The sequence below is a fragment of the Grammomys surdaster genome, unplaced genomic scaffold, assembly GCF_004785775.1.
Source record: "Grammomys surdaster isolate TR1022 unplaced genomic scaffold, NIH_TR_1.0 125877, whole genome shotgun sequence".
Classification (NCBI taxonomy): domain Eukaryota; kingdom Metazoa; phylum Chordata; class Mammalia; order Rodentia; family Muridae; genus Grammomys; species Grammomys surdaster.
In genome coordinates, this window is record NW_021620702.1 from 119,516 (window position 1) to 131,878 (window position 12,363).

The 12,363-nt window shown below is 51.4% G+C and overlaps 2 protein-coding genes across 4 annotated transcripts; one reads left to right on the forward strand and one right to left on the reverse strand.

Annotated features, from left to right (window-relative positions):
- Positions 1 to 233: 233 nt before the first annotated feature.
- Positions 234 to 2,405, forward strand: Gpr182 (G protein-coupled receptor 182). Of its 2 annotated transcripts, none has more exons than XM_028752080.1 (2): positions 234 to 436; positions 924 to 2,405. In XM_028752080.1, exon 2 carries the CDS (start codon positions 940 to 942, stop codon positions 2,134 to 2,136), a length of 1,197 nt encoding a protein of 398 aa, XP_028607913.1. In that variant the 5' UTR covers positions 234 to 436; positions 924 to 939; the 3' UTR covers positions 2,137 to 2,405. The 2 variants fall into 2 exon arrangements, with proteins under 2 accessions (XP_028607913.1, XP_028607914.1); XM_028752081.1 differs by having other exon boundaries at positions 264 to 436; positions 921 to 2,405.
- Positions 2,406 to 4,642: 2,237 nt separating this feature from the next.
- Positions 4,643 to 12,247, reverse strand: Zbtb39 (zinc finger and BTB domain containing 39). Of its 2 annotated transcripts, none has more exons than XM_028752078.1 (2): positions 12,198 to 12,247; positions 4,643 to 10,399 (listed from the first exon to the last, which is right to left on the reverse strand). In XM_028752078.1, the coding sequence occupies exon 2, from the start codon at positions 10,353 to 10,355 to the stop codon at positions 8,232 to 8,234; it is 2,124 nt and encodes a 707-aa protein (XP_028607911.1). In that variant the 5' UTR covers positions 10,356 to 10,399; positions 12,198 to 12,247; the 3' UTR covers positions 4,643 to 8,231. The 2 variants fall into 2 exon arrangements, with proteins under 2 accessions (XP_028607911.1, XP_028607912.1); XM_028752079.1 differs by lacking the exon at positions 12,198 to 12,247 and adding an exon at positions 11,819 to 11,887.
- Between the last annotated feature and the right edge of the window lie 116 nt (positions 12,248 to 12,363).

Here is a 12,363-nt window from a genome sequence, read left to right on the forward strand (position 1 = left end):
TTTGTTGTTGTTCTTTTGGCTTTTTTGTTTTGTTTTTTTGTTTTTGCTTTGAGGTCTCACAACATCCTTTTTACTAGATACTGAGGTTGCCCCATTTTGCAGAGGTGACAGCTGAGGCTTAAGAAGGCTAATCTGTACAACTGCTGAGTCTGGGTTTCAACGCTTGCAGCTTACAACTTGACCACCTCCCCAATCCCACCCCTGACACATACACACGGATGTCCGTCCCCTTTGACTGGATTGGAAGAATACAGGAAAAACCCCAGCCCTCTCCCACAGAGCCTCAGCCAGTGACAGCTACTTCCCGCAGGCAAGCAGAGCTGCCTGAAGCCAGCAGCAGCAGAGCCTGCTCCACAAAGCTGCCTCTGCGGCCTCCTGGCAGCTAACAGCCCCATCCACAGGCTCTCCAGGACAGGTGCTCCCAAGAGAAATCCAGGTGAGTGCTGTCCTCTCCCTCGGAAGGCAGGGACTAGGGACAAATGGCTTTCCTATGGGATCCAAAGATTTTCCCAGGGGCAGCTCAGAGGTGTGAGGGGTGGGTGGATGTCTGTCTGTGTGTCTGTGTATCCCAAACCTATGACCAAATAGCAAGGCAGAGCAGGAACCCCTAATGAAGATTGCATTTAATTAGTACAGTCTCAAAAGGGAATCGGAGTTACAGACCACTGGGGCTGCTGGCAAGCCAGGATTGTCCGTGCTGGGAAGAAACCTTGTTGTGTATAAATAACACCGATTTTCCTATAAAATGTCTGCTCTTGAATCAAACTTACATAGTCATTATCTGAGTCCTAAATATACTTTTCTCATCTCCTCAGCCCCAGAGTTCCCCTAGGCCCCTCAGGCTTTTTTGGGGGGGGGAAACAGAGGTTGTCCTCTTGGGGACTCTCTTTTTTTCTTTCCCGACCCTCTCTTCTTTCCAGCAGACACTAGCTGGCCCTCATGTCAGTCATACTGAGCCCCAGGCCTGTCTCCACCGTGGCACCTGACAATGATTTTAGAGACGTCCACAACTGGACAGAACTGCTCCACCTCTTCAACCAGACCTTTTCTGATTGCCACATGGAACTCAATGAGAACGCCAAACAAGTGGTCCTCTTCATCTTCTACCTGGCCATCTTTGTGGTGGGGTTAGTGGAGAACGTCCTGGTGATATGTGTCAACTGCCGCCGCTCAGGCCGGGTGGGGATGCTGAACCTGTATATCCTCAACATGGCCATCGCAGACCTGGGCATCATCCTGTCTCTGCCTGTTTGGATGCTGGAGGTCATGCTGGAGTACACCTGGCTCTGGGGCAGCTTCGCCTGTCGCTTCATTCATTATTTCTACCTTGCCAACATGTACAGCAGCATCTTCTTCCTCACGTGCCTCAGCATTGACCGTTACATCACCCTCACCAATACCTCGCCCTACTGGCAGCGCCACCAGCACCGAATACGAAGGGCCGTATGCGCAGGCGTCTGGGTCCTCTCCGCCATCATCCCACTGCCTGAGGTGGTGCATATCCAGCTGCTGGATGGCTTCGAGCCCATGTGCCTCTTCCTTGCACCTTTTGAAACCTACAGCGCCTGGGCCCTGGCAGTGTCTCTGTTGGCTACCATCCTGGGCTTCCTACTGCCTTTTCCTCTCATCGCTGTGTTCAATATCCTGTCAGCCTGCCGGCTTCGGAGGCAAGGGCAGATAGAGAGCAGGCGCCACTGCCTGTTGATGTGGGCTTACATAGTTGTCTTTGTCATCTGCTGGCTGCCCTACCACGTGACTATGCTGCTGCTCACTCTGCACGCGACCCACATCTTCCTCCACTGCCACCTGGTTAACCTTCTCTACTTCTTCTACGAGATCATTGACTGCTTCTCCATGCTGCACTGTGTCGCCAACCCCATCCTCTACAACTTTCTCAGTCCGAGCTTCCGGGGCCGGCTGCTGAGCCTTGTGGTCCGTTATCTTCCTAAGGAGCAGGCTAGGGCAGCAGGCGGTAGAGCCTCCTCCTCCTCTTCCACTCAGCACTCCATCATAATTACCAAAGAGGGCAGCCTGCCGGCTGCAGCGGATCACCACACTCACCCCATCCGAAACGTTCAGGCGTCCTCTCTGCCTCCAAACACCTCACCTACACGCTGCAACTCCATAGCCAGCTAAGGTAGATTCTAGCTTCTTCCACCAATAATAAAGTTCAGAGGGGGGATACAAGAGGTCTTCGGGAGGGGGTGGGAAGGACTGGCTTGTTCAGGGCCAATTTTAAAGTATATCAAAATGTTGCTGTGGGGAGAGGGAAGAAGGTTCGGGAAGGACAGAGAATGGGCCTTTCCTTGGTAGTATGCTGTTCGTTTGGGTACTGATGTCTAAGGGAGCCACACAGGTGGGGGGTGAGGAGGGTGGGGAGGTGAAATAAATAAATCATAGAGACACCATGCTGGCAATCTCTGAGAACTGTGTACTTCCAGCTGGGTTGAGGAAGGCAGGGAGGCTAAGGGGTGCTCTGCAGAGGGAACTAGCTGCCCTTGTTTCATAAATCACACTGGCCAGGAAAAGAAAAAAAAAATGATCCCCACAGGAACCTTGCAAAACTTTCCCTTTTGTGTTTTTCTGCTTGTTGATATTCTAGCTCACTATGCAAGTTGTGAGGACAAGAGGCCAGAGGCCAAGGACCCAGGAGGCTTCTGCAGGACGTTCCCTAGCTATGCCTCATCCCTGACCCTAAGTCCGATAAGTCAAGTGGGTGGGGATTACAAGCAGCAAGCTGGGTCTTGGGCAGGCACAGCTGGCTCAGCAGGATGGTCCCTCCACCCAGTCATCCAGGAAATGTGGCTCCATTTCCGTGTGGTATCCTCCCCTCCGCCCCCATCCATCCTGCTCCTCCTCCCCCAAAGCAGAGGCCTCCTCACAGATGACCTCTCCTAGGGAGACACAGCCACCAGTGATCCACCGCCCCCACGTTATCTCTCCAGATCACGGCAAATATCAGGGGACATCCATTCTGAGGACACTTTGGGTTCTGTTACAGGTAGTCCACCTCCCATGCAGGGAGAGAGAAGGCCAGAGACTGATTTCCAGACCACTAGTGAGTTCTCTCTAGTCAAGCCTTTTCATAGTTCTCCTGTCCAGCAATTTGTCTATTAAAACTACAGGAAGAAAAGAGGTCCTCTTGATAACAATGCTTCCCCTGGCAAAGGTTCATTTACCAGACTTGGGAAACTAGGGCTTTGAACAAGGACTCACATACGCACAAAAGCTTCAGACTGTAGCTTCTGCCTCCCATGTTCTGTGGCCTCTGAAAACCACCTGGAGGGCGACTGACTTGCAGACCCACAGTTTGCTCTGGTAAATGGGTGCCCCCGGTACTTTCCTCTCATCTCTGTCTCCCTGGTTCTCCGTCCAGCAATGTACCTGGAATGGTTGTGTGTATGTAGATACACGTGCATATGTATGTGCAGACCAAACCCAAAGGCCAACAGCAGATGTCTTCCTCGACGGCTTTCCAACTTCTATTCTGAGATGGGGTCTCAATGAACCTCGAGTTCACCAGCTGGCTGGCCACCAAGTTCCAGGGACCAACCTGTTACCCATGTCCTCAATCACTAAGGTTACAAATGCATATTACCGCCATGATGCTCATATGTGTGGCAGACACTTTACTGAGCCACCTCCCTAACCACCTGGAAGGCTTAACAACTACTCAACCACAAACCACTTTTGCTTTTAGAAACCTTACCCTGTGCTTACCAGACAAATCCTCACATGTTTCATAGTAGGTGCACCCTGGGTCTATCAGACATGAAGAGGGAAACCAATATTGACTGCTCACTGGTAAAGCTAAGAGGGTCTTGAGTCCTGGACAGTCACTCAGTGGCACAGCTGGAGGCTTGTTGACCCAGAAGTCTTAGTTGCTGCTTAAGGTACAGTAAAAAAAATTAACCAAATAATGCAGAAATTTCATTAAAAAGACCTTCTTGAAGTGTCCCCACTTATAGTGCAAGCTAAGCTTTGAGGCCCATATGTCTGATGTGAGCTCTGGTATGCATTTTATATATAGGTGACCACAGAAGCTTCATCCCTGAGACCAGGCATAGCCAAATAAACCTCCTGAGGCCCTGTGCACCTATGGAAGGAATAGATAGATATACTGACTACAAGCCTGTTCTGTTCAGCAGACATTTACCGATGTCAACAGATGATTGGCCAGGCTTTGGGCCTCAGTCACGCTGAGACCAGATGGACCATAGGTCCGTGTTCCTTGAGGGAGAATACTAGTTTCTACCTAACGAAACGATGCAGAGCCTCTGCCTCCTAGCTGAGGCTTCTCTCCCCTTTCCATCTGCCTCCGACTTGGATGCACTACTTCACCATGAAGTGGACAGCAAGAACCCTTGCTTCCTAGCTCTGGGCTGAGACCACTGCAGAGGTCCACTGTTCTCTACAGGCTGACAGATCGCCTCAGAGGCTTTTCCCTGAAACAGTGAGTCTTTGACCTAATTTCTCACTAAAAAAACAGTCAACAAACCGATCCTGGGGAATTCCAGCCCCAGGAAAACACAATGTGTAGCCTGAAAGAGTCCTGGCATCTGCTGGGCTGATGTGAGCTCAGATGTCTGAACTGAAGGTCTGAGCAAATGTCTACAGACATGGAAAAGGAACTCACTTCAAATTTCTTTTTTTTCTTTTTCTCTGTCTGTCTCTTTTTTTTATTCTAAATAAAAACCACACTTTGTGCTGAACAATGGAATATAAAAGAATCAGATGTACGATTTTAGACGTCTACTGTTTGGGAGGGAAAAAGTTTACAAAATATACAAAACTTTACAGCAGATAGTAAACACTTAAATATTAGGAGGTCAGTTCTTCTTAATTTAATGGAAGGAGTTAGACAGCAATGCTTCTCTGCAGAAGATACTTGAGCTACTCCAGGTGGGGTGGGTGGGGACCAGCAGAGGGAAAATGTCAGGATCGCTGCCATGGGGGCCATCTTCCTTTTGACATTGATCATGACGTATCACCACACTGAGATGGATACTGTGCACCTGCTTTCTGACACACCTGTGTGACTGGGACGTGTACACACTCCCCGACAGACAGAGGCCACCACTTCATAGGGCCTGCTCCCATGCCAACAAATTCAGTGTCCATCTATAAAGGGATTTAAATTCACTTTCAAAGTTGAGTAGTCTAGGGTCTGGTGGAGAGAGCACAGCAGGAAGCCAGAAAGGAAGATAATCAGTAGCAAAGTCCTGCCTGGGTAAAAAGTTCTGAGGTTTACAGGTTTGCCTTGTAGACAAGGGCTGGGGATGGGTCACAATAAAGTCAAAAGTAACTCTAGCCTATGCCTTGTTCTTAGGTCACCTGACCCCACCAACACCTCTTTTCTTCCTGGCTAGCCATGGACTGTGGGGACTCCACAGAATCTTAAAATTTTCAACCAAATACTGGGGTTCATTCAGTAGGGCTTTGTGACGTCTGTGGCATCACGGAGCTGTCAGGGGATACCAGCATGCACAGATACATCTTACCCTCCAGCCATAAGCAGCACACGCTGTTAATGCCATCGTGCCGTACCAACATTACAATTTCCCCTTAGGAAACAAGCGAGGGATGTCCCCAAATGCTGGCTTAATGTTCTTCAAATAGCCAACTAGACACTCCTAAGAATTGCTGAGTGAGGTTTCTGAACATAGTACAGCTGGTTCTGAGTGCAGACCAAGACAAAAGTTTGGGGTGGGGGGGGGAAGCACCAGCAAAGATGGGACAAAGGTCAAAGATAAGTCTACAGTGGAGATACAGCAGGGGATAGTGCTAAATGAAAATCCAGGGGTGACGGCGGGGGATGAACTCAAATGGGTAAGTTAAAAATGCAAAATCAAGTTACCACCTCCCACCGGGTATCCTGGAGTATCCTTCCCAACCATCCTATTTGAGTAGGAGGAAGGAGCTGCAGGGAAAGCAAATATAACTTCACACAGACGGGGAGACAGTACTATGAATGTGGGGCTACCCGAGGAGACATAGCTTGGGCAGTGAGCCCCTCGTGAGCTACTGGTCCCAACGGCTACACATCTGACTGGGACCAACTGGACCTCCCTGACCAATTAACCTGAAGGGATCAGAGGATACAGTTTGTGTTTTAGTGTTTCAAGGGCAAAACTTCAAAGATCTGCTTTTTGGTTTATGGCAAAAAGGGAAAACTTCACAGTTTCAGGTTAGGTACACAGACCACCCGGCATCCGAAATGCCATACACTAAAGAAAGGGGTTTCTCCACTCTCAGAGACCTGTCTCAAGTCTCAACCAATCAACACTCACTCCGCTGCAGCAGTCTAAGGAGGGGAGCTTAGAAAGCTCAGAGATCTGTAACTGTAGTGTGTTACACATCACCAGTGTAAACTCTAAGTCAGACACCAGTAGCTACAGCGACGACTGACTGCCCAGTGGAAATGCCACGTTTAGATGGTGAGGGGTGTCCTTAACTGTTCGAGCTGCATCATCTGGGCTCCCAGGAAGGTCCTGGACACCAGTCACAGCTGGGGAAAGAGGCAGCCTGCCGGCCCAACTGTGTACTGCTTTGGTTTGCCTCTGTGTCTTAATATACCTACGGATGGGAGGCTCCCTTGTTGGAAGGATAAAAAACTGTGCAAAAACCTTCTTCCTGTGACTGATCTGAGTTTGTTCTGCTAGACACTATACTTGGAGAAACTGTGCTGCTAGTTACAGCCCCTGTCCTCCTCTCCACAGGCATAACCCTCTGTTGGAATGTGGCTCCTTGCTTGAGAGAAACTAATCTTCCTAAAGTCACTTATTGAAAAGAGATGCTGGATAGTACGTATACCAAACCAAACAAAAAATAATAATAATAAAATAAATATTAATGTCTAGAAAGGCTTTGTAAGTTAATTAAAACCACTTGCTTATGAAACAGCCCAGAGCGCTGTTGAGTCCCACCAGGGGCAGTGTTAGTGGCTGGGCCCAAAATTAGGGACTCCTTAGAGCTCACCTGAGCAGGGTGAGGTAGTATGAGCTACTGAAGTGCCATCTTATAAGTATGCAAGATCAAGGGTCCTCTCCAGCCTTTTTTGGGCAAGACCCCTTCATAGACTAAGAATGAAACCAAACAGCTGCATGGAAGGCCTAAGCCAGCTACCATCCAAGAGCGCCCCCTGGGGGTGATGCAATGACAGATCAGGATAATTCCAGCAGGTGAACTGCCAAACTCCCACAATGTTACCACCAAGTAAACAAGTTACCCAACTGGGATAGTCAGAATGCACACCCTGCTATACACCCCCAGTTACTCAGGTTCCTTTAATCCGGAAGGGCTCACGATCCACCACAAACTCACAAGGTCTTCTCAGCTACACTGCAGGTCAAACCGTCCTGAGCGGGAGACTTGGTGTAAATTAAGGCAAGACTGCTGCTGTCTGAGACATCTCCTCCGTGCCCAGGAGACGCAAGGTTAAGGAGGTAGCCAGATGGCAGACGACTACACTGAGGTGGCTCTCTGTCCTCTCTGCTCTTGACAGAAGGTTTGACATCCAGGGTTCTCACTCTACAAACTGTGATTCTTTGGAAATGAGGAGAAAGGAAGAGTCCTTCTTCTGCCCATCCAGGCTGCTCTGTCTGCTGGCACCATGGGATACCCAAAGCTTTCCAACCTAAACAGAAAGCATGGTCCCCGGTTTGGATCTAGCTGCCAAGAGACTTTTACCGTCCAATCAGGAGATCTGAGCTGTGGAGCAAGGAGTGCCCTCCGCTCCTGACACCTTGTCCCTGCTGAGGAGGGCGTGAGAACCCAAGATGAACTGCCTTGCCGCTAGTCCCTTCCAAATGACCACATTTCCCCAAACCTTCTCATAGCTGTCGTCCTGCCAAAGACTGGCGGTCACAGCCACAGTGAAAACCCCATCAAGCGAGGCTGTTGGTCGGACTCTTAGCAGCATAAAAACCTATCAGTAAACTAAAACTAGAGAAACTGGCAAAGGGGACCTAGTTAACACGGCCACTTGACTAGATCCTAAAAGCCAGCCTCAAAATCATCAAGACACAGCCCTTTGTGGGCAACAATGGGTACGGAGGTAAATGTAACAGGGCTGTTGCCTCTCAAACACAGTAAGAGCTTATGTGCTATCCCGTCTCTCGACACACAGACAAGGCAAGCTGCAGCGTCAGCTGGGGAAGGACCAACAGCCTTTAGAAAATCGCTATCCCGGCTGCCACCTGGGAGCCCCCTCTGGCTCTGCTGGGGCCCAGTCAGCTGTCCGGGTTCTTTTCAGCCTCTTTGGAATGTATAATGTACATGAAGGTCTGCTCGATGGTGAAGTCAGGTGGAAGGCTGCCTTTGTGCACACCGACGTGTTTGCTCATGAGGTTGAGGGTGGAACTGTAGTGGCCGCAGACTGTGCAGCGGTACATGAGTGCCCCTGAGTGTGTCTTGAGGTGGCACTTGATGGTAGAACGACCTCGAAAGAATTTGTGACAAACCTTGCACTGGTAAGGTTTCTCACCCGTGTGGATCCGCCGGTGGTAGTTGAACTCGCTCGTGTGAGCAAACCTTTTGCCACAGACCTTGCAACTGTACTTACTATTCCCAGGTTGGCCCTGCAGAGCCAGCTCCTCACTCAGAAACTCCTCGGCCGGCAGCTTCCGCTTCTGGAGGGTTAGGTGTGGTAGCCCCAAACCGGGCCGTGTGTCGAGGCCACTGCTGCACTTGTGCTGGCTGACATGGTAGCGGTAGGCTGCCTCCGACCTGAAGCTCTGGTTGCATAAGTGGCAGCGGAACAGGACATCCTCCAGGCTCTGGTGCACGACCATGTGCTTCTCTAGAAGGTGCCAGTCCACAAAGCTACTCGCACAGACTGAACAGGAGAAGACTGAAATGCCCAGATGGGAAAGCGTGTGCCACATGAGGCTGCATAGGTTGAGGTGACGCTGATCACAGACATTGCAGGCCTGGCCCTTCAAGTTCACGTGCTCGAGGATGTGGCCACGGACCACGTGGAAATCTTTGGCCAACGCTTTCCCACAGACAGCGCATTTCAGCTCTGGGGAGGCTGCCCCTGGAAAAAGACCCAGTTTCCCAGACAGGGGTTCGTTAGGGTGGACAATGACGTTGTTCTCAAATATCCCATCCCTCCGGTGCAGGGTCAGTTGCCACTGGGTGAAGAACTTTGTCTCACACATATCGCAGGAAAACAGGAAAATGCCGATGTGAGACAGAACATGAGTCACGCGGGAGTTTCGGTCCTGGAAATGGGTCTCACAGACCTTGCAGTTGCCCGTGAGCAAGTCTACGTGGTCCCGCGCGTGCTGCCGTATCAGCTGAATATTGGGCTCTAGGACCTTCTTGCACACCTGGCAGGGCATGGCCTTGTTCTCTCGGTTGTCACTGTCACCAAAAGCCAGGTCGTCCTCACTGTCATCACTCAACTCGATCACCTCCTCCGTGGTCCCGATGTCTTCAGCCGGGTCCTCAAACTGCAGGTCATCGTCCCCCAGGTCCTCCAGCTGGAGTTCATCCATCTGCCCAAAGCCTGGATCTCTGGAGTGGTCACTATTGCTCAAACAGGAATTGTTCTGGGCTGTAATGTCTATGGCATTATCAGAGACGAAGAAGTTGCTTTTACTGAAGTCTCCATTGCTTTGAACTTTGTATGGCTGGCAAGAACTTGTGCTGGTCTGGATGCCTGTGCTGACCGTGCCTAGAACCGGTGGTGGGGTCACCATACTAGGAACAGTCGTGAAGGGAACAGGGACGTCGTGGTCTTCTGACTTTGGTGGCAGGGGCAAGCCGTGATTAGTGTCACCCGCAACACTCCGCTCTTCCTCTTTGTAGCTTCCTCCTGCATCAGTAGGCAGCACATAGCTTCGATCGGGACCGAAGTGTTCCCCACTCCCCCGGAGCTCTCCAAGGGGGTTGGTGGGATCAACTGAAGGACAACTCAGAGTGACACACTGGCTGTCGCTGGTGCTGGTCAAAGACTTAGCTATTGCGGTGCTCTCTAGGTCGGGGAACGTGGAGTGGCAGGCTCGAAGCAGGTCCTCCATACCCAGTCGCTCAGCAACCTCATAGATGACCCCAACGTTGATCAGGTCTGTGAAGAGCTCCGATGTGTACACAAAGCTCAAGATCTTCTCAAAGTTGGCAGGAGTGATGAAGTCCACCACGTAGGTCCGCGCGGCATCTAGCCCGGTATTCAGGAAGAGGTTCTGGAAGTAGCCAGCCGCGCAGGCCAGCACGGCTTTGTGGGCAGGGAAGGAGCGGCTCCCTACCACGATGGTGACATCGCACATGGTCTCTGACAGCCGGCACTTGTTGAGTTCCTTCAGCAGGTTGTTGGGGTGGTTGCTGCTTTGCAGTTTGATCCTCATGCCCATCTTAGCAGCTCCTAGGACGTCGCCTCCGTGTCAGCAAGGTCGATCTGTGGCCAAGACAAGAGAGAAAATATCCCTAAAAAGGGGGGCTCTGTGCAGGAGAAAAAGACAGCCATTCTCAAGTGTGTCCTAGCTGGACAAGTAGACAAGGAAAACAAAGATAACAAGGAGCTGATGGTCTTCACCCTGCACGGACCCAACTACAGAACCATCACAACAAAACCCGAAAGGGATGAGAAAAAAAAAATCAATTAGCTTGATCTTGAAAGTCTGAGGGATTGGAGAGACAGCTCAGCAGCTAAGAGCATCTGCCGTTCCGTTCATGCAGAGGACCCAGGTCCTGTCCCCAGCACCCACATGACTATAACTCTAGTTCCAGGGGATCCGACACCTTCTGATTTCTTCAGGCAACAGACACACACGGTACACTTACATGCATGGAGGCAAACACTCATCCACACAAAATAAATAAATAAATAAATAAATAAACAAACAAACCGGTACATCACTCTGTAGACCAGGCTGGCCTCGAACTCAGAAATCTGCCTGCCTCTGCCTCCCAAGTACTGGGATTAAAGGCGTGCGCCGCCACTGCCCAGCGAAACTGTACATTTTAAAAAGAGGGGACTGAGCGATATGTGTCTAGCTAGGAGTCTTCTAACTGAGTGGAAGTACAACCCTCTGTGCTACCAAAACAACAGGCTCACGTTTCTTTACTTCTTCCTAACATTTTTTTTTTCTGTCATAATATCTACTCTCTCTCCTCACAATGCCACAAATACACTTTTTATCAACGCTCCGTTAGCTGCTGAGGAAGAGGTAACAGCTGCACCTTTTACTTGTCTACCACAGCTGTGCTTTCAAACAAACCTCTCAATTCTTTTTTTTCTTCTCTTTTTGAGATCTTACGTAGCCCAGGCTGACTTTAAAATTGCTCTGTTACTAAAGATGGTCTTGATCTCATTATGATCCTCCTGCCTCCATCTCCCAAATGCTAGATTGACAGATAAGGGCCACCCGTTCAAAATCTCAAACTCTTAAATCCCCATCTCGCTCTTCATGGGCTACATAGCCTAATCTCTGGTCCTTCCCAAGCCCATTCCGGATGCTAATTTCTCAGCATTACTTTATTCTGTGGATGAAGCTAAACGCATAACCAAAGAAGAAAGCAAAGCGAACACAACTGTGGTAAATAACATTACTTAGGTACGCTGTATCTGTCTTTACCAACCGTATAGTAACAACTGGACGCTTAAGCAAGGGCAAGATTCCTTGAAGCGTTTTTAACATCACTTTTCTCCCCTTTCGGGTCTTGCACACCTCTGAGGAACAGCTAGTCACATGTGTCTGCGTCGCACAACTCGCCCTGAGCAGCACAGCCCCTTTCTCCATCGCACCAGGTTCTACCAACAATTCCCAACTTTTCCCGGGGCCCAGCACTCATCTGAGTATTGTTGGGTACCAACCACGCGTCTCCCGGGCCCTGGCGGTCACTCATCCACCGTGGGAGGCTCTGGGCACCCTGTGGATCTGCAACTTGCAAGGAGTGAGCCCCAACCAACGGTGTGCCGGCGCCGCGGTCTCCCCGCGATCCGCCAGGGCAGGGGCAGCACCCGGCTGGGGCGTAGCACCGCCGGGAGGGCGCACCTCGGTCGCCGCAGACAGCGCGGGCTGCCCCCGTGCGACCCAGGCCAGGCGCCGCGGGAGCCGGCCGAGCGGAGGCCCGGGAGCCGCGGCCCGGCCGCCGGGAGGGAGGACAGGGCCGGCCGGGGACACCGGCGGGGCGTGCCCAGCCAGGGCGACAGAAAGGCCGAGCGGGAGTCCGGCTGGACCGACCGCGCTTACCCGGCTCCGCGGGGCCCGAGCACCATCGCCGCCGCCGCCTCACACAAAGGCCCCGGCCCGCCGTGCCCGGCCCGACGAGGAGGCGGCGCCGCCGGCCGCGGCCAGACTCTCCATCCGCCCAGCCGCTCGCCGCGCCGGCCCGGGCCGCCCCCGCCGCCCGGCCCTT